Here is a 21259-nt window from a genome sequence, read left to right as displayed (position 1 = left end):
TACCACGACAACCAGCAAAACAGTTCGTCTTTCAATCACCCACATGGGTATAACCATTGAGGATATGTCACGTGGGTACCTGCTTCTATAAACCAATGAGGAGATGGGAGAGGCAGGACTTGCAGTGCGATCTGCATCAGAAATAGGAATGACTGTAACGATTGTCTTCTGACGAAGAGGAGTAATAGGAAGGATCGGAGGACCAATGCGCAGCGTGGTACAGTAAGTGTCCATTTTAATATATAAAACTGAACACTACAGAAATACAAAATAACAACGTGAATGACTAAATGAGTCCCGTGTGGTACAGACACAGGAAACAATCACCCACCACTCAAAAGTGAAACCAGGCGACCTAAGTATGGTTCTCAATCAGGGACAACGAATGACAGCTGCCTCTGATTGAGAACCATACCAGGCCAAACACAGAAATCCCAAATCATAGAAAAAGGAACATAGACAACCCACCCAACTCACGCCCTGACCATACTAAAACGAAGACATAACAAAATAACTAAGGTCAGAACGTGACAATGACTTCTATTTTAGCCCTTGGCGTAGCAGACGCTCGTTGGCGCGCGCGAACAGTGTGGGTGCAATAATTGAATAACATGGATTCCTAAATGTATTTTTGCAACGCTCACGAGTGGTGTAGTCAGGGTATAAGAGGTGGTGAGTGTTCCTGAATAGTCCAGTCTCAGTCCTGACTTAAATCTGCTTGAAAATGTAGAGACAAGGTTGGAATATTCCCAATGGGCACAAACAGGTTTAATCAACGTTGTTTCCAGGTCATATCAACAACAAAAAAATGATATGTGATGAATCAACACGGAAAACTGATTGGATTTGTAAAAAGTCATCAACATCAGAGAATTTAATCTTTTTTTCACCCAACTTTTTACCTACATCCAATGACACAGTGTAATGCAAAGTTAGAATCCTATTCCAAATTATTCACAGCTGTAATGGCTGCCAACAGTGCTTCCAACAAGTATTATCTCTGGAGTGTGAAGAGATACGCAATCAAGACATCTTTGTAAAAAAAAATGTATATCATAATAATTTTGAACATTTTCTAGAATTTCCTTTCACTTTTTAAAATGTAGAGTAGGTTGTATAGATCTGTAGGGGGGAGGGGAATATAATTGAATGTGAAGACTGTGCAAGGAGAGTAGACTTTTACTAAGTATTTGAGAGAGAGAGCGAGAGAGAGCGAGAGAGAGAGAGAGAGAGAGGGGGAGAGAGAGAGAGGGAGAGAGAGCGAGAGAGAGAGAGAGAGAGGGGGAGAGAGAGAGAGGGGGAGAGAGAGAGGGAGAGAGAGGGAGAGAGAGAGAGAGGGAGAGAGAGGGGAGAGAGAGAGAGAGGGGGAGAGAGAGAGGGGGTGAGAGAGGAGGAGAGAGAGAGAGGAGGAGAGAGAGAGAGGGGGAGAGAGAGAGAGGGGGAGAGAGAGAGAGGGGGAGAGAGAGGGAGGGAGAGAGAGAGGGAGGGGGAGAGGGATGGAGGGGGAGAGAGAGGGAGAGAGAGAGAGAGAGAGAGAGAGGGACAGAGAGAGAGAGAGGGAGAGAGAGAGAGAGAGAGGGAGAGAGAGGGAGAGAGAGAGAGAGAGCGAGAGAGAGAGAGAACTGTATATGCCCTTACAACTTTTTGCCCTTATAGTTTATAACCATAATCAAGAAGAGATATAGGCAGGAGAATAACAGGAGCAGAACATCCCCAGTTAAAAGGCAGAGTAGAGCGCTCCTTCCCATCAAACAAATGAATAGTGTCAGCAGGACAACTCGGATAAGCCCCTTGAAAGGAGGTGGATAATATTCTGCACCAGGCAGACGGTGCAAAAAAATCTGCCAAGGCTTAAAATAAACTCCTTATACCCTGTATGTAACTGTCTCTCTACAGTTATCTGCTGGAGGCGCTGACACTGGCTTGATGAGCCTCCTTCCCATTTGACAACTAGGAAAACTACAAGTGTGTGTGTGCGCTGTTTTTTGTTGGTAGCAGTCATTCCCTCAATGTATCAACTTGTCACTCAGCATGTATCCGGTGTCGTGTCTTTGACTATGGTATCTATGGTATCTACTAGCATGATAACAGTTACCATAGACTTCCAGTCATTGTGCTAACGCAAGTTAGCAATTGCACTGACACTAGTTAGCAACTTTCTTCAAACTGCATGCAGAGACATAAAAAATGGTATTCACTGCACAGGAGGTTGGTGGCACTTTAATTGGGGAGGATCACTGTAGGATCACTATAGAATCACTGTAGGATCATTATAGGATTATAGGATCACTATAGGATTATAGGATCAATACTGGATCACTATAGTGTCGTGTCTTTGGCTATGCCGGATTAAGTGATTCTATAAAATAATTTCTTTGTAATTAATATTACCTGGTTGAGCTAATCATGTAAATGTAATTAACTAGAGAGTCGGGCACGACAAAATAATATTTATAGAGCTGTTATTTTCCGAATAAACTCTTAAAGACCTAGTAATATTTTACATCAATAGCAGTCAATATCAATCGTCATCTTAATTCAGTCTCATCTGAAAGTTGTAAATTATTGGTTATCTGCACGAACCCTGGCTAACAATTTGAATCAGCTATACAAAATTGGGTTAAATTATTTATTTACTAAATACCTAACTAATCACACAGAATTACACATACACATAATTAAATCAGAACTTGATTGCAAATGACGTCATAAAGGAAAACGTCCCTAGCGGGCGGAACAGATATGACAGCTTGTTACACAAAAGAAAAGGGTCTGGGTTTGAGTAAAGGAGCGGGAACACTGAGGAACAAAGGCGAAGCTGTGCTATCGTAAATACAGTATCTTATGCATTCTAAATTACCGCTCAATTCAGGAAAATGGGAAAATGCAATAAATATTTACTCTGAGCTGCGCTTCGGTAGGTTGGTGGTAGATGGAAGGCCGTGTTGCCCAACCGAGTCCTTTGAAGAATGTCTCTGGTTGTCAATTGGATACGTTGTAGTAACGTCGTTGGGTGATAGACGGGATACTCTGTCTGTTCCTTCCTAACCCTCATTGCATCTGCTGTTTCTAACTCAACGGCTAGGAGGTATCACTTCTCTAGTTATTATCTGAACCATTCTGACATAGGACCGTCGTCCTACATCCTCGGAACAGGAAGTTATATTGTCGTCAAGGGCTTATGTAGGAAGGGAGAGGAGGGCGTGTTTGAAAAGTTTTATAGCCCATGTCCCTTCACAGGGGAGGGCCACTGATTGAGCAGAGCCATACCTTATGAAAACCCAAATCTCACATTTTAGAAGCTAAAATCCCATTTCATCCCATCACGAATAATTTCATATTCAAACATTTAAATTGAACAACAATTCCATGTAAATCCGATAACTCTGATGTGTAGACTTTCCACTGTAGAGTTTATGTCCTCTTATCATTGATGAGAATGTCTCAGATGACAACCAAACTGACATCATATTCATTAAGTACCACCGCATATGGTCAATTGTTCGGATTACCAGAATATAGTTAATTTCCCCCCACCTACTGATGTTCCCAGAATCTCTATGTTAACCAATGGATTTGCAAATGTAACCTCAGTAGGGTAGAGAGAGGAAAAAGGGGGGAAGAGGTATTTATGACTGTCATAAGCCTACCCCCCAGGCCAACGTCATGACACTGGTATGTAAAGTGGTACCTAGAACATTCACCTCAAAGCTGAATGTAGAATGTGTCTGTAGTACTTAAGATCATCACCAACAGGTGGCGCCAATAAATAACTTTTAACAAAACCCAGTGAAAGGAAATGAGGCTGGAGTATGTACAGTATGACCATAAAAAAGTCCAGAGAGTCTATTGCCATGCTTATTTCAGAGAACCGCGTCAGAGGCATCAGAGAGCAGCCAGGCTGCTGGAGCCCAGCGATAAGAGCTGGCTGAGTTTGTCTAAGAGAGGGAAGGAGAGAGCGAGAGAGTCGTGATGTTTATTTTTCAACCCCGTGCCAAAAACACCCTTTTGGGATGACTAATGTGATTCATGAGGTTGAATCTCATTATCGGGGGGAACAGTTGACGGAGGGGTGGTGGGACATCGACCTCCCCGGGACCTTGACCGCCATCCCTCAGCGTTGTGATCCCCCATTGAATTAGTCGAGGATATGAAAATTCACCTGCCTCGTTTGAAGTTTGATGATGATTAATATTTCATAGACCACTTAAGTCACTCACTCCACCCAGCAAATTTAATGGGACTTTGTAACGATAAATAGTTTTTGTTGCAGTGTTTTGTGGTGTTCCTAATGTTTAGTATACTCAAGAGTATTTGATATGATCACATTCTTCCATTCTCATTTCAATTCTAGATCTTTTTTTTAATGATTTATTTTATTTTATTTTTCATTCAGGGGAAACAAAGTGGATACAATATAAGCTAAGCATCATATATTATAGTTAAGAAGTTTGAAAGTTCCTGAAAAGTAACTCTGAAAAGTATTTACTTTTTCACATGGCTAACTACCAGGAAGTTTGAAAAGACAGGCTGAGTGGGCGGGGAGGATATATTCATGTCAAACAACTTGGATACAGTGAGCAGTGTTGTAGTAAAATCATCTCAAGCAAATTTGGTGATACACAAAGCAACTCAAGCAACATTGAAATTGCATCAGTGATATGATCTCCCGTTTAGTATTTCTCTTGTGACACGGTTCACAGTTCCTATTCCAAGATGGCGTAGCAGTCAGACGTCTTTGTCCTGTCGTGTCGCTTGTATATATCGTTTTACATCTTTTTCGTTGCATTTCCTTTAAAATATTTTGCTAAACCTCAATATCTAAATACTCTCCTGCAACCCGCCTCACCCAATGTGGCGTGGATCTGCCTTTTTCCCCCTAAAGTATTTATATTTACTCCGGAATCCTTCAACTGAAGCTAGCCAGCTAACTACCAGCTATCAGTCAGCAAACCATTGCCAGTGGTCATCAGCTAACCTTCAGCTCGGAAAGCTCTCGTCAGTTCGAACAACGTGACTCTAACCAGAGCATAACGGACCTGTTATTTTTATCCCCGGATTCCTACTGCAAACTGAACATTTTCATCTGGATCTTCACAACTAGCTAACCGCAATCCCGGATGACTACTCCTGGTTAGCGTTTCCATCCCAGAGCAAGCACCAATTAGCTTGAATCTAGCCTGGCCAGGGCTCCTGTGCTACCACCGAAATATACACTCTGCCAACCCAGATGTCTTAGCCATGTCTGAATCCTGGCTTAGGAAAACCACCAAAAACCCTGAAATTTCCATTGCTAACTATAACGTTTTCCGCCAAGATAGAACTGCCAAAGGGGGTGGTGTTGCAATCTACTGCAAAGATAGTAATACAGAACTCTGAAGGCTATCTAAGTCTGTACCCAAACAATTTGAAAATTCACCTTTCCAGAAACAAGTCTCTCACTGTTGTCGCAGTGTATAGACCTCCCTCTGCCCCTAGCTGCGCCCTCGATACCATATGTGAATTGATTGCCCCCCATCTATCTTCTGAGCTCGTGCTACTAGGTGACCTAAACTGGGACATGCTTAACACCCCGGCCATCCTACAAACTAAGCTTGATGCCCTCAATCTCACACAAATTATCAATGAACCTACCAGGTACAACCCCAAATCAGTAAACACGGGCACCCTCATAGATGTCGTCCTAACTAATTCGCCCTCTAAATACACCTCTGCTGTTTTCAATCAAGATCTCAGCGATCACTGCCTCATTGCCTGCATCCGTAATGGGTCTGCGACCAAACGACCACCCCTCATCACTGTCAAACGCTCCCTATAACACTTCTGCGAGCAGGCCTTTCTAATCGACCTGGCCGGGGTATCCTGGAATGACATTGACCTTATCCCGTCAGTAGATGATGCCTGGCTATTCTTTAAAAGTGCCTTCCTCACCATCTTAAATAAGCATGCCCCTCTCAAAAAATGTAGAACTAGGAATAGATATAGTCCTTGGTTCACTCCAGATCTGTCTGCCCTTGACCAGCACAAAAACATCCTGTGGTGTTCTGCATTAGCATCGAATAGCCCCCGTGATATGCAACTTTTCAGGGAAGTTAGGAACAAATATACACAGGCAGTTAGAAAATGCTTTTTCAAACAGAAATGTGCATCCTGTAGTACTAACTCCAAAAAAAGTTCTGGAACACTGTGAAGTGTTCATGGAGAATAAGAACACCTCCTCCAAGCTGCCCACTGCTCTGAGGCTAGGAAACACTGTCACCACCGATAAATCCACTATAATTGAGAATTTCAATAAGCATTTTTCTTCGGCTGGCCATGCTTTCCACATGGCTACCCCTACCCCGGTCAACTGCCCGGCACCCTCCACAGCAACCCGCCAAAGCCCCCACCATTTCTCCTTTACCAAAATCCAGATAGCTGATGTTCTGAAAGAGCTGCAAAATCTGGACCCCTACAAATCAGCCGGGCTAGACAATCTGGACCCTCTCTTTCTAAAATGATCTGCCGAAATTGTTGCAACCCCTATTACTAGCCTGTTCAACCTCTCTTTCGTATCGTCTGAGATTCCCAAAGATTGGAAAGCTGCCGCGGTCATCCCCCTCTTCAGAGGGGGAGACACTCTAGACACAAACTGCTACAGACCTATATCTATCCTACCCTGTCTTTCTAAGGTCTTCGAAAGCCAAGTTAACAAACAGATTACTGACCATTTCGAATCCCACCATACCTTCTCCGCTATGCAATCTGGTTTCAGAGCTGGTCATGGGTGCACCTCAGCCACGCTCAAGGTTCTAAACAACATCATAACCGCCATCGATAAGAGACATTACTGTGCAGCCGTATTCATCGACCTGGCCAAGGCTTTCGACTCTGTCAATTACCACATTCTTATTGGCAGACTCGACAGCCTTGGTTTCTCAAATGATTGCCTCGCCTGGTTTACCAACTACTTCTCTGATAGAGTTCAGTGTGTCAAGTCATGAACCCTGGGTGTGCCACAGGGTTAAATTCTCAGGCCGACTCTCTTTTCTGTATACATCAATGATGTTGCTCTTGCTGCTGGTGATTATCTGATCCACCTCTACACAGACGACACCATTCTGTATACTTCTGGCCCCTCCTTGGACACTGTGTTAACAACCCTCCAGACGAGCTTCAATGCCATTCAACTCTCCTTCCATGGCTTCCAACTGCTCTTAAACGCAAGTAAAACTAAATGCATGCTATTCAATCGATCACTGCCCGCACCTGCTCGCCCATCCAGCATCACTACTCAGGACGGCTCTGACTTAGAATACGTGGACAACTACAAATACCTGGGTGTCTGGTTAGACTGTAAACCCTCCTTCCAGACTCACATTAAGCATCTCCAATCCAAAATGAAATGTAGAATCGGCTTCCTATATCGCAACAAAGCATCCTTCACTCATGCTGCCAAACATACCCTCGTAAAACTGACCATCCTACCGATCCTCGACTTCTGTGATGTCATCTATAAAATAGCCTCCAACACTCTACTCAACAAACTGGATGCAGTCTATCACAGTGCCATCCGTTTTGTCACCAAAGCCCCATACACTACCCACCATTGCGACCTGTACGCTCTCGTTGGTTGGCCCTCGCTTCATACTCGTCGCCAAACCCACTGGCTTTACAGATTACTGCACCTGTACATAGCCAATCTGTAAACAGCCCATCTATCTACCTACCTCATCCCCATACTGGTATTTATTTATCTATTTTGCTCCTTTGCACCCCAGTATCTCTACCTGCACATTCATCTTCTGCCGATCTACCATTCCAGTGTTTAATTGCTATATTGTAATTACTTTGCCACCATGGCCTATTTATTTCCTTAACTTACCTCATTTGCAATCACTGTATATAGACTTTTTGTTTTCTTTTGTTCTACTGTATTATTGACTGTATGTTTTGTTTATTCCATGTGTAACTCTGTGTTGTTGTATGTGTCGAATTGCTACTCTTTATCTTGGCCAGGTCGCAGTTGCAAATGAGAACTTGTTCTCAACTAGCCTACCTGGTAAAATAAAGGTGATATAAATAAATAAATAAATAAACAGCAGCACTGACGAATGTGTTGACTTGACAACTGCGTTGGAGTTTTGAGTGACTTTATCAATGTAGAAGCAACAGTCATTTTTCATACTTTGATCTGGCTTCCTTCAAATATCATCCAATTTAATATAAAACATGACCTTTAAATACGTTTTTAACAATCTATGAAATGTTTTTTTTTTTTTTTATTACACAGCAACTTGACAAATATATATATTTATATAGTTTTTGCCACATTGGCGGTGGATCAATAATCAACAAAATAGTAAAACAATCACTTAAACCAAAAATAATCAAACGTCACATACTCACACACACCAATACTATTGACACTAAAAGGACAGTCAAGTTGAACATCAACAATGATCATCCAGGTCTATATGTGATTGAAAGACTAATCAAATGTTTCGACAAATATGTGAAAAGGATGTGAATAAACAACCTCAAAAGATAAAACAGTACAACAAGATTATTATATATTTTTTTTTACCTTAAACGTAATCTATAAAAATCAAATAATTTATTAAGTCACACACACACAATACAATATAATGTCAAACAAAAAAAAGTTGTAAGGTTACAATTGTGAAAATGTATTGTTAAAACAAGAGGCCTCTCGGAACTTTAAAGACCCTCACTCCCTTCGGTCTCAACATAGACTTTTAATCTGAAGCCATTCTTGTGATTATTGTGATTTTGCTGTTCATTGTAAATGTCTGTTGGCTGATGTAGCTGAATTGTATCTATGATCATATATCCATTTTTTTTATATATGTTCTATTTATATCTGTAAATCGACCAATGATATCAAGCCACACCCAGCCATGATTACAGAGACAACTAGTGACCCGCAGTGTTTGTCATTATACCCTGATGAAGACAGCTTGTCTGTCCAAACGTTGGTTATTAAATTATTACATCTGAGCTCCTAGAGTGTGATGCTTTTCTTTTTCAAAAGCTACGACAGCAACATGCTTCCAGAAAGTTCTATGAATGAAAATATATAGATCTGAAGACTGAGGGCCGGTTTCCCCAGACACAGATTAAGCCTAGACATGGACTAAAAATAATTCTAAATGGAGATTCTTCTCTGCTTTTTTTTAGTCCAGGACTAGGCCAAACCCATGTCTGGGAATGGTACCCTGCTAGAGCTGGGTCCAGATTCTACTACCTTGGTCCAGATTCTGTCACGGTGAGTGAATGAGGACCCAAAAGCGAATTAACTTAACAGAGCTTCTTTAATAACCAAACATAGGTAGGTTCAGACAGACCGGCAGATTCCGACAGGACAGGACAAGGTTACAGCAAACATGACGATAGTCTGGTTCAGGCATGAAACACAACAAACAAGAATCTGACAAGGACAGGAACAAAAACAGAGAGAGATATAGGGACCTAATCAGAGGGAAAAAGGGAACAGGTGGGAAACGGGGTGAATGGGTAGTTAGGAGGAGACAAGGAACAGCTGGGGGAAAGCGGGGGAGAAAAGGTAACCTAATACGACCAGCAGAGGGAGACAGGGTGAAAGGAAAGGACAGAAAGACACAACATGACAAAACATGACAGTACCCCCCCACTCACCGAGCGCCTCCTGGCGCACTCGAGGAGGAAACCTGGCGGCAACGGAGGAAATCCTCGATCAGCGCACGGTCCAGCACGTCCCGAGAGGGAACCCAACTCCTCTCCTCAGGACCGTACCCCTCCCAATCTACGAGGTACTGGTGACCACGGCCCCGAGGACGCATGTCCAAAATCCTGCGGACCCTGTAGATGGGTGCGCCCTCGACAAGGATGGGGGGGGGGGGGGGAGACGAGCGGGGGCGCGAAGGACGGGCTTGATGCAGGAGACATGGAAGACCGGGTGGACGCGACGAAGGTATCGCGGAAGAAGAAGTCGAACTGCGACAGGATTAATGACCCGAGAAATACGGAACGGACCAATGAACCGCGGGGTCAACTTGCGAGAAGCCGTCTTAAGGGGAAGGTTCTGAGTGGAGAGCCAAACTCTCTGACCGCGACAATATCTAGGACTCTTAGTTCTACGCTTATTAGCAGCCCTCACAGTCTGCGTCCTATAACGGCAAAGTGCAGACCTGACCCTCTTCCAGGTGCGCTCGCAACGTTGGACAAAAGCCTGAGCGGAGGGGACGCTGGACTCGGCGAACTGAGATGAGAACAGCGGAGGCTGGTACCCGAGGCTACTCTGAAAAGGAGATAGCCCGGTCGCAGACGAAGGAAGCGAGTTGTGGGCGTATTCTGCCCAGGGGAGCTGTTCTGACCAAGACGCAGGGTTGCGAAAAGAAAGACTGCGTAAGATGCGACCAATAGTCTGATTGGCCCGTTCTGCTTGACCGTTAGACTGGGGGTGAAAGCCGGAAGAGAGACTAACGGAAGCCCCAATCAAACGGCAAAACTCCCTCCAAAATTGAGACGTGAATTGCGGACCTCTGTCCGAAACGACGTCTGACGGAAGGCCATGAATTCTGAAAACATTCTCGATGATGATTTGTGCCGTCTCTTTAGCAGAAGGAAGCTTAGCAAGGGGAATGAAATGAGCCGCCTTAGAGAACCTATCGACAACCGTAAGAATAACAGTCTTCCCCGCTGACGAAGGCAGTCCGGTGACAAAATCTAAGGCGATGTGAGACCACGGTCGAGAGGGAATGGGAAGCGGCCTGAGACGGCCGGCAGGAGGAGAGTTACCGGACTTAGTCTGCGCGCAGACCGAACAAGCAGCCACGAAACGACGCGTGTCATGCTCCCGGGTGGGCCACCAAAAACGCTGGCGAATGGAAGCAAGCGTACCCCGAACGCCAGGGTGGCCGGCTAACTTGGCAGAGTGAGCCCACTGAAGAACGGCCAGACGAGTAGGAACGGGAACGAAAAGAAGGTTCCTAGGACAAGCGCGCGGCGACGGAGTGTGAGTGAGCGCTTGCTTTACCTGCCTCTCAATTCCCCAGACAGTCAACCCGACAACACGCCCCTCAGGGAGAATCCCCTCGGGGTCAGTGGAGGCTACTGAAGAACTGAAGAGACGATAAGAAATCACGAACTCGAAACGAGCGAAAAACAGCGCCCAACGCGCCTGACGCGCATTAAGTCGTTTGGCAGAACGGATGTACTCAAGGTTCCTATGGTCAGTCCAAACGACAAAAGGAACGGTCGCGCCCTCCAACCACTGTCGCCATTCGCCTAGGGCTAACCGGATGGCGAGCAGTTCGCGGTTTCCCACATCATAGTTACGTTCCGACGGCGACAGGCGATGAGAAAAATACGCGCATGGGTGGACCTTGTCGTCAGAGAGGGAGCGCTGAGAAAGAATGGCTCCCACGCCCACCTCTGACGCGTCAACCTCGACAACGAACTGTCTAGAGACGTCAGATGTAACAAGGATAGGAGCGGATGTAAAACGATTCTTGAGGAGATCAAAAGCTCCCTGGGCGGAAACGGACCACTTAAAGCACGTCTTGACAGAAGTAAGGGCTGTGAGAGGAGCTGCCACCTGACCGAAATTACGGATGAAACGACGATAGAAGTTCGCGAAGCCGAGAAAGCGCTGCAGCTCGATGCGTGACTTAGGGGCGGGCCAATCAATGACAGCTTGGACCTTAGCGGGATCCATCTTAATGCCTTCAGCGGAAATAACAGAACCGAGAAATGTGACGGAGGAGGCATGAAAAGTGCACTTCTCAGCCTTCACAAAAAGACAATTCTCTAAAAGGCGCTGGAGGACACGTCGAACGTGCTGAACATGAATCTGGAGTGACGGTGAAAAAATCAGGATATCGTCAAGGTAAACGAAAACAAAGATGTTCAGCATGTCTCTCAGGACATCATTGACTAATGCCTGAAAGACAGCTGGAGCGTTAGCGAGGCCGAAAGAAAGAACCCGGTATTCAAAGTGCCCTAACGGAGTGTTAAACGCCGTCTTCCACTCGTCCCCCTCCCTGATGCGCACGAGATGGTAAGCGTTACGAAGGTCCAACTTAGTGAAAAACCTGGCTCCCTGCAGGATCTCGAAGGCTGAAGACATAAGAGGAAGCGGATAACGATTCTTCACTGTTATGTCATTCAGCCCTCGATAATCTATGCAGGGGCGCAGAGACCCGTCCTTCTTCTTGACAAAAAAAAACCCCGCTCCGGCGGGAGAGGAGGAGGGGACTATGGTACCGGCGTCAAGAGCTACAGACAAATAATCCTCGAGAGCCTTACGTTCGGGAGCCGACAGAGAGTATAGTCTACCCCGGGGGGGAGTGGTTCCCGGAAGGAGATCAATACTACAATCATACGACCGGTGTGGAGGAAGAGAGGTGGCCCTGGACCGACTGAACACCGTGCGCAGATCGTGATATTCCTCCGGCACCCCTGTCAAATCACCAGGCTCCTCCTGTGAAGAAGAGACAGAGGAAACAGGAGGGATAGCAGACATTAAACATTTCACATGACAAGAGACGTTCCAGGAGAGGATAGAATTACTAGACCAATTAATGGAAGGATTATGACAAACTAGCCAGGGATGGCCCAAAACAACAGGTGTAAAAGGTGAACGAAAAATTAAAAAAGAAATGGTTTCGCTATGATTACCAGAAACAGTGAGGGTTAAAGGTAGCGTCTCACGCTGAATCCTGGGGAGAGGACTACCATCCAGGGCGAACAAGGCCGTGGACTCCCTTAACTGTCTGAGAGGAATGTCATGTTCCCGAGCCCAGGTCTCGTCCATAAAACAGCCCTCCGCCCCAGAGTCTATTAAGGCACTGCAGGAAGCTGACGAACCGGTCCAGCGTAGATGGACCGACAAGGTAGTGCAGGATCTTGAAGGAGAGACAGGAGTAGTAGCGCTCACCAGTAGCCCTCCGCTTACTGATGAGCTCTGGCTTTTACTGGACATGAAGTGACAAAATGACCAGCAGAACCGCAATAGAGACAGAGGCGGTTGGTGATTCTCTGTTCCCTCTCCTTAGTCGAGATGCGGATACCTCCCAGCTGCATAGGCTCAGCTCCCGAGCCGGCAGAGGAAGATGGTAGTGATGCGGAGAGGGGGGCAACGGAGCGCGCGAGCTCCTTTCCACGAGCTCGGTGACGAAGATCAACCCGTCGCTCAATGCGAATAGCGAGTTCAATCAAGGAATCCACGCTGGAAGGAACCTCCCGGGAGAGAATCTCATCCTTTACCTCTGCGCGGAGACCCTCCAGAAGACGAGCGAGCAAGGCCGGCTCGTTCCAGCCACTGGAGGCAGCAAGAGTGCGAAACTCAATAGAGTAGTCAGTTATGGATCGATTGCCTTGACATAGGGAAGACAGGGCCCTGGAAGCCTCCTCCCCAAAAACAGATCGATCAAAAACCCGTATCATCTCCTCCTTAAAGTCCTGATACTGGTTAGTACACTCAGCCCTTGCCTCCCAGATTGCCGTGCCCCACTCACGAGCCCGTCCAGTAAGGAGAGATATGACGTAGGCGACACGAGCAGTGCTCCTGGCGTAAGTGTTGGGCTGGAGAGAAAACACAATATCACACTGGGTGAGGAACGAGCGGCATTCAGTGGGCTCCCCAGAGTAACACGGCGGGTTATTGATTCTGGGCTCCGGCGATTCGAAAGCCCTGGAAGTGACCGGTGGATCGAGGCGGAGATGGTGAACCTGTTCTGTGAGGTTGGAGACTTGGGTGGCCAGGGTCTCAACGGCATGTCGAGCAGCAGACAATTCCTGCTCGTGTCTGCCTAGCATCGCTCCCTGGATCTCGACGGCTGAGTGGAGAGGATCCGAAGTCGCTGGGTCCATTCTTGGTCGGATTCTTCTGTCACGGTGAGTGAATGAGGACCCAAAAGCGAATTAACTTAACAGAGCTTCTTTAATAACCAAACATAGGTAGGTTCAGACAGACCGGCAGATTCCGACAGGACAGGACAAGGTTACAGCAAACATGACGATAGTCTGGTTCAGGCATGAAACACAACAAACAAGAATCCGACAAGGACAGGAACAAAAACAGAGAGAGATATAGGGACCTAATCAGAGGGAAAAAGGGAACAGGTGGGAAACGGGGTGAATGGGTAGTTAGGAGGAGACAAGGAACAGCTGGGGGAAAGCGGGGGAGAAAAGGTAACCTAATACGACCAGCAGAGGGAGACAGGGTGAAAGGAAAGGACAGAAAGACACAACATGACAATACATGACAGATTCTACTACCTTAGTCCATATTCTACTACTTTGGTCCAGATTCTAGTACCTTGGTCCAGATTCTACTACCTTGGTCCAGATTCTACTACTCTGGTCCAGATTCTACTACCTTGGTCCAGACTCTACTACCTTGGTCCAGATTCTACTACCTTGGTCCTGATTCTACTACCTTGGTCCAGACTCTACTACCTTGGTCCTGATTCTACTTTTGTTAGAGGTGCTGCAGATGAAGTTGAGCTCTTCTGTGTCAGGCAGACTGACCCACTGGTGTCCTCCATCTTTCTCTACCGCCCCGGTACTCCTCACTCCGGTTCTCCCACAGTCCTTCATGACGGTCCCGTTTCCCGAAGCCCAGTTGTTGTAGCAGGTGGACTCTCCACTGACCCAGAACCAGAGGTTCAAAGTGCAGGTGAAGCGCAAGCCCAGCCACACATGAGGAGTGGAGGCTCTCTTGGCCTGGGCCTCCACCCATCTCTGGACCTCGTCAGAGTGGACAGAGACCAGGTCGTTGTGTTGCTCTCTGCAGTAGGCCAGGGCGTCTTTCCACGTCTTATTCTGATGGATCAAGATCACCTTATCTGAGGAAAAAAAAACGAGTTTGTGATATTATAACACAGCCTTTTTCAAACCTCTCCTCGGGTACCCCAGCCATACCATGCATTTGATTTATTCTAGATCGAGCACACCTGATTCAACTTGTCAACTAATCATCAAGCCCTTAAATCAGGTGAATCACGTGAATCAGGTGAATCAGGTAAATCAGGTGAATCAGGTGAATCAGGTAAATCAGGTGAATCAGGTGAATCAGGTAAATCAGGTGAATCAGGTAAATCAGGTAAATCAGGTGAATCAGGTGAATCAGGTAAATCAGGTGAATCAGGTGAATCAGGTAAATCAGGTGAATCAGGTGAATCAGGTAAATCAGGTAAATCAGGTGAATCAGGTGAATCAGGTGAACTAGTTAAGGGTTAAAACAAAATAGTTTAAATGTCTAGGGGTCCCAGAGGAGAGGTGTGTAAAATCTTGTTATAACCAACATTCAGTGGTGTAGCTGTAGTTTACTCCATGCTATAACTCAGCAACATTAGATATGCCATAAACAGAGGAGGGGGTCACTCACTGTAGTAGCAGAAGAAAGGTTGTTTTTCATCACACTTCTGAAAACCCCAACGCCCGGAATAGTTCATAAATGTCACAGCACAGGTCTGATTCCCTCCGGTGTTATCGTGTTGTCTCTCATGCCAGTTTCTGAATGAGCAGTTACTCTGGTCCGACCACTTCCAGAAGCCTCTGAACAGGCCAATCCACACACTATCACCACTAGCCAGTCTAAATATCTCCTCGTTCTCAGTCTGGTTCCTCACACTGGCCAGGTCTGTGTGATTCTCCCTACAGTACATCTGAGCATCTCTCCAAGTCATCTGAGTATTATAAATAAAATTGAATTTCGTACCAGAACTGTTCAGTCTGTCATAGCAGATAAATGCATGTGAATTGTTGCAATTAGATGTATTCCATTGGCCACCGTTGCTCATCATCACACAGTCCTCGTTCCCTTCCCTGTTATTTGGTTCGTCTTGGCGCCAGTTGAAATATCCCTCACTGCAATCATCGTCTGACCACTGCCACTCTCCCTTCCAGTCTCCCTTCTTTAACCCTATCCAGGCTGCTTCAGTATAATTACTGTGTACAGCTTTCATCTGTCTGTCCAAGTCCTCCACGTTGTCTATGGTGGCCAGGTCCGTGTACCGCTGTCTGCAGTAACTCTGTGCTTCAGTCCAGGTCTTATTTTGGTTCACAAACTGATACTCGTCATGAGAGAGGCATGTTGCAGATGAACAGTGTCCCGCTAGACTGCCATATACCTCCACCTCACACAGAGTGAGAATTTGGTCATTGCCACGGATGATCACACTGACATAGTGTCCCTCCATCTCTTTACACTGGAAGGTCTGGTTCTGTCCTGCTGAGATGCTGGAGATGTCTGCACATATGGGGTTGTTGTTGCCGTTGTTCTTCAGTGAATTACCAATACGAATCTCTGCACCATTGAGCCTCTCAGGATTGCTGTTTCTGTTGGTGATTACAACAGTAGTCACTTTGTACACATCCAGCAGGTTCACTCTCCACCAGGGGTTGGTCTCCTTCATTGTGTGGGTGCAGGATCCATTGTCGGCGTTTGGGTCTTTGTTCCCGTCAATGGCATTAGAAGCTTTCACATGATTAACATTAGTATTAGGAGCAGAGTACAGTGATGACTGAGTGGCCACTCCTTGTAACGCAACGTTTACTGTTGAGGTGCTGCTCATCTGGGCTAATAACGCAACTCCCATTAAAGAGCAGAGAGATAGACTCCACTGCATGGTTAGTGGTGGAGGCTTCATTCAATCATCTGTCTTCTGTCCTCTGTTCGATTTGAAGTTCTCTCTGTGTCTCTCTCACTCGTTCTGTACATCCGTCACCTTTACTTGCCGATATATCATCCTTTTGTACACAATGAAACTCTTTCATGATTCATATCCTGGGACATGTACAGCCTGCTGTACCTAGCCAGACCTGTATCTATGCTATGCAAAGCAGTGTTTTGTAGTTTGAGTACATGCTGTTTTTTTTTGGTTTTCCACGCCGTTGGTTGCTCCATGCAAATAATGGATATTTTAGGTTTTGTTTGTGGTAACAGGGTGAGAGTGTGCGTCCCTCTCCTATTCAAATAGATTTATACTCTTCCTCTTTCAAATCATTTAACCAATGACTGATACTCAGTAACCAAAACTCATTGAGTCAGGGAGAACAGCAGAATAGAAAGACACTTTGTAAAGAAAGATAAATCCATAAGCTAAAAAAAAATGAAAAAAAGGGATCAAGTCCAATCTTATGTCTTCGTAGTGAGGGTGGTAGCTCTTCGTCCCTGAGCTTCCTGGCTACTCATGTCAGATAGTGAAGATCTTGTGTAGTGGATGTGAAACTCATCCGTAGAATGTTGACTGGAGTACATCTGTCACATCACCTAACCGGAGATTTAGAAGCCAACTGTTGCTCCCAGAGTCTCTTTCTCTGTTGGCTAAGACAGTTGGCGTTGAGTGGCGTCTTGTTGTGCAGAAGGTTGTGAGTTCCAGCCACAGCTCGTGGCAGAATATAATGTACTCTGTTACACTTAGATAATAGTGTCCTGAATAAAACCTGTTGGTCTTTATCGGCAGGTTCACTCTGGCTCCTCAGTGGCACCCTGACTGGATGCTCATGTTGGTCTTCACTCACACACAGCTCACCGTGACTGTGTCTTTGGGGCTGCTGTTTGTACCAAAGGTAACCCTGCTCTCTCTCCTGTCACATTTCCCTGAATACATAACCAGTACATTAAACAGCTTCGATAGTGGTATCGTACTGTAATTTAAATGCACTTCTGGGTATTTCGTCTCTTCAGTCCCGTGGGGAACTTTTAAAAACTTTCGCTGAGTGGGGAATAAACCGTTCATTTCTAAAGTCTTAATTAGAATCCTCAGAAGTAGAAAACAATGGGATCAATCTTGTCTGTGGGCGACATGTCTCTCCAAGACACACACACTGTGCGAAAGTGCACCAGAACATTTGAAATAATATCACTCTGTCTGTTTTTTCCCCCTCTCGTTAGTGTCTGTCCACAGTGACCCAGGCGAGTGATGACATTGCCACTGAAACCTATGAAGAGGAGCTGGACATGGGCCGGTCCGGGTCCTACCTCAACAGCAGCATCACCTCAGCCTGGAGCGAACACAGCCTGGACCCCGAAGACATACGGGTGAGCAGGGTCCCTCCCTTTTTTACCCTCTGTTCTGTAAACTTCATTTGTTCTGGTTTTCAAGTTCTCAAGTTTTAATGTCATGGGTGAAAGACTCCCTTAGTGAATGGAGAATGGCAAATGGAGAATGGTGAATGCAGAATCCATCGAGTTGGATAGCCGTGTTTCATAAAAGCAGAGAATATTGCAGTTTTGAGAGTCCCGTTGGTAGCAAATCCGCAATCGGATGTCATCCATCTTATTATCAAGTGATTGGCCAGTAGAACGGAGGGTGGAGAGGTGGCCGGTTCTCCCTTCCCTTTAATCTCGCCAGTTTCCCCCCTCTCTTGCCTCTGTAACGTCGGCGTTTCCTCTTGGGTAGCCTGGAAATTGGGTCACAGAAAGGTCACAGAAAGGTCACAGAAAGGTTACAGAAAGGTTACAGAAACGTTACAGAGCAGATGAGGGGAAGTTAAAGCCTGAATTGAGGTAATTAACTGCCGATCTGATGTTTATGTCATGTTGTGTCTTGTCTCTGTCCTTTCCCTTCACCCTGTCTCCCTCTGCTGGTCGTTGTTAGGTTACCTTTTCTCCCCCGCTTTCTCCCAGCTGTTCCTTGTCTCCTCTAACTACCCATTCACCCCGTTCCCCACCTGTTCCCTTTTTCCCTCTGATTAGGTCCCTATATCTCTCTCTGTTTCTGTTCCTGTCCTTGTCGGATTCTTGTTTGTGTTTCATGCCTGAGCCAGACTATCGTCATGTTTGCTGTAACCTTGTCCTGTCCTGTCGGAATCTGCCGGTCTATCTGAGCCTACCTATGTTTGGTTATTAAAGAAGCTCTGTTTAAGTTAGTTCGCTTTTGGGTCCTCATTCACTCACCATAACAGAAGAATCCGACCAAGAATGGACCCAGCGACTTCGGATCCTCTCCACTCAGCCGTCGGGATCCAGGGAGCGATGCTAGGCAGACACGAGCAGGAAGTGTCTGCTGCTCGACATGCCGTTGAGACCCTGGCCACCCAAGTCTCCAACCTCACAGAACAGGTTCACCATCTCCGCCTCGATCCACCGGCCACTTCCAGGGCTTTCGAATCTCCGGAGCCCAGAATCAATAACCCGCCGTGTTACTCTGGGGAGCCCACTGAATGCCGCTCGTTCCTCACCCAGTGTGATATTGTGTTTTCTCTCCAGCCCAACACTTACTCCAGGAGCACTGCTCGTGTCGCCTACGTCATATCTCTCCTTATTGGACGGGCTCGTGAGTGGGGCACGGCAATCTGGGAGGCAAGGGCTGAGTGTACTAACCAGTATCAGGACTTTAAGGAGGAGATGATACGGGTTTTTGATCGATCTGTTTTTGGGGAGGAGGCTTCCAGGGCCCTGTCTTCCCTATGTCAAGGTAATCGATCCATAACAGACTACTCTATTGAGTTTCGCACTCTTGCTGCCTCCAGTGGCTGGAACGAGCCGGCTTTGCTCGCTCGTTTTCTGGAGGGTCTCCGCGCAGAGGTAAAGGATGAGATTCTCTCCCGGGAGGTCCCTTCCAGCGTGGATTCCCTGATTGAACTCGCTATTCGCATTGAGCGACGGGTTGATCTGCGTCACCGAGCTCGTGGAAAGGAGCTCGCGTTCTCCGTTGCCCCCCTCTCCGCATCACTACCATCTTCCTCTGCCGGCTCGGGAGCTGAGCCTATGCAGCTGGGAGGTATCCGCATCTCGACTAAGGAGAGGGAACGGAGAATCACCAACCGCCTCTGTCTCTATTGCGGTTCTGCTGGTCATTTTGTCACTTCATGTCCAGTAAAAGCCAGAGCTCATCAGTAAGCGGAGGGCTACTGGTGAGCGCTACTACTCCTGTCTCTCCTTCAAGATCCTGCACTACCTTGTCGGTCCATCTACGCTGGACCGGTTCGTCAGCTTCCTGCAGTGCCTTAATAGACTCTGGGGCGGAGGGCTGTTTTATGGACGAGACCTGGGCTCGGGAACATGACATTCCTCTCAGACAGTTAAGGGAGTCCACGGCCTTGTTCGCCCTGGATGGTAGTCCTCTCCCCAGGATTCAGCGTGAGACGCTACCTTTAACCCTCACTGTTTCTGGTAATCATAGCGAAACCATTTCTTTTTTGATTTTTCGTTCACCTTTTACACCTGTTGTTTTGGGCCATCCCTGGCTAGTTTGTCATAATCCTTCCATTAATTGGTCTAGTAATTCTATCCTCTCCTGGAACGTCTCTTGTCATGTGAAATGTTTAATGTCTGCTATCCCTCCTGTTTCCTCTGTCTCTTCTTCACAGGAGGAGCCTGGTGATTTGACAGGGGTGCCGGAGGAATATCACGATCTGCGCACGGTGTTCAGTCGGTCCAGGGCCACCTCTCTTCCTCCACACCGGTCGTATGATTGTAGTATTGATCTCCTTCCGGGAACCACTCCCCCCCGGGGTAGACTATACTCTCTGTCGGCTCCCGAACGTAAGGCTCTCGAGGATTATTTGTCTGTAGCTCTTGACGCCGGTACCATAGTCCCCTCCTCCTCTCCCGCCGGAGCGGGGTTTTTTTTTGTCAAGAAGAAGGACGGGTCTCTGCGCCCCTGCATAGATTATCGAGGGCTGAATGACATAACAGTTAAGAATCGTTATCCGCTTCCTCTTATGTCTTCAGCCTTCGAGATCCTGCAGGGAGCCAGGTTTTTCACTAAGTTGGACCTTCGTAACGCTTACCATCTTGTGCGCATCAGGGAGGGGGACGAGTGGAAGACGGCGTTTAACACTCCGTTAGGGCACTTTGAATACCGGGTCCTTCCTTTCGGCCTCGCTAACGCTCCAGCTGTCTTTCAGGCATTAGTCAATGATGTCCTGAGAGACATGCTGAACATCTTTGTTTTCGTTTACCTTGACGATATCCTGATTTTTTCACCGTCACTCCAGATTCATGTTCAGCACGTTCGACGTGTCCTCCAGCGCCTTTTAGAGAATTGTCTTTTTGTGAAGGCTGAGAAGTGCACTTTTCATGCCTCCTCCGTCACATTTCTCGGTTCTGTTATTTCCGCTGAAGGCATTAAGATGGATCCCGCTAAGGTCCAAGCTGTCATTGATTGGCCCGTCCCTAAGTCACGCGTCGAGCTGCAGCGCTTTCTCGGCTTCGCGAACTTCTATCGTCGTTTCATCCGTAATTTCGGTCAGGTGGCAGCTCCTCTCACAGCCCTTACTTCTGTCAAGACGTGCTTTAAGTGGTCCGTTTCCGCCCAGGGAG

At 46.6% G+C, this 21259-nt stretch overlaps 2 protein-coding genes across 2 annotated transcripts in view; one reads left to right on the top strand and one right to left on the bottom strand.

Annotated features, from left to right (window-relative positions):
* The window catches only part of LOC110509081 (probable G-protein coupled receptor 158), a 130993-nt gene that overhangs the window by 102891 nt on the left and 6843 nt on the right, over positions 1-21259 (top strand). The window contains exons 9-10 of the mRNA XM_036966584.1: positions 17454-17559; positions 17885-18031. Coding sequence (XP_036822479.1) covers positions 17454-17559; positions 17885-18031 — 253 coding nt within the window. The remainder of the gene's footprint in view (positions 1-17453; positions 17560-17884; positions 18032-21259) is intronic.
* Positions 14160-16962, bottom strand: LOC110509083 (macrophage mannose receptor 1-like). Its single transcript, XM_021590040.2, has 2 exons — positions 15374-16962; positions 14160-14831 (listed from the first exon to the last, which is right to left on the bottom strand). Exons 1-2 carry the CDS (start codon positions 16635-16637, stop codon positions 14419-14421), a joined length of 1677 nt encoding a protein of 558 aa, XP_021445715.2. The 5' UTR covers positions 16638-16962; the 3' UTR covers positions 14160-14418.

The sequence above is a fragment of the Oncorhynchus mykiss genome, chromosome 28, assembly GCF_013265735.2.
Source record: "Oncorhynchus mykiss isolate Arlee chromosome 28, USDA_OmykA_1.1, whole genome shotgun sequence".
Classification (NCBI taxonomy): domain Eukaryota; kingdom Metazoa; phylum Chordata; class Actinopteri; order Salmoniformes; family Salmonidae; genus Oncorhynchus; species Oncorhynchus mykiss.
Note: the sequence above shows the minus strand (reverse complement) of the source record. Positions and strands in the feature narration are given on the sequence as shown.

Bases quoted from the DNA above. Each gene is read 5' to 3' on its own strand.
- LOC110509083 (XM_021590040.2), bottom strand. From the start codon at position 16,637: ATGAAGCCTCCACCACTAACCATGCAGTGGAGTCTATCTCTCTGCTCT. The intron at 14,832-15,373 runs GTGAGTGACCCC...TTTTTTCCTCAG, and splicing joins ACCTTTCTTCTGCTACTACA to ATAAGGTGATCTTGATCCAT.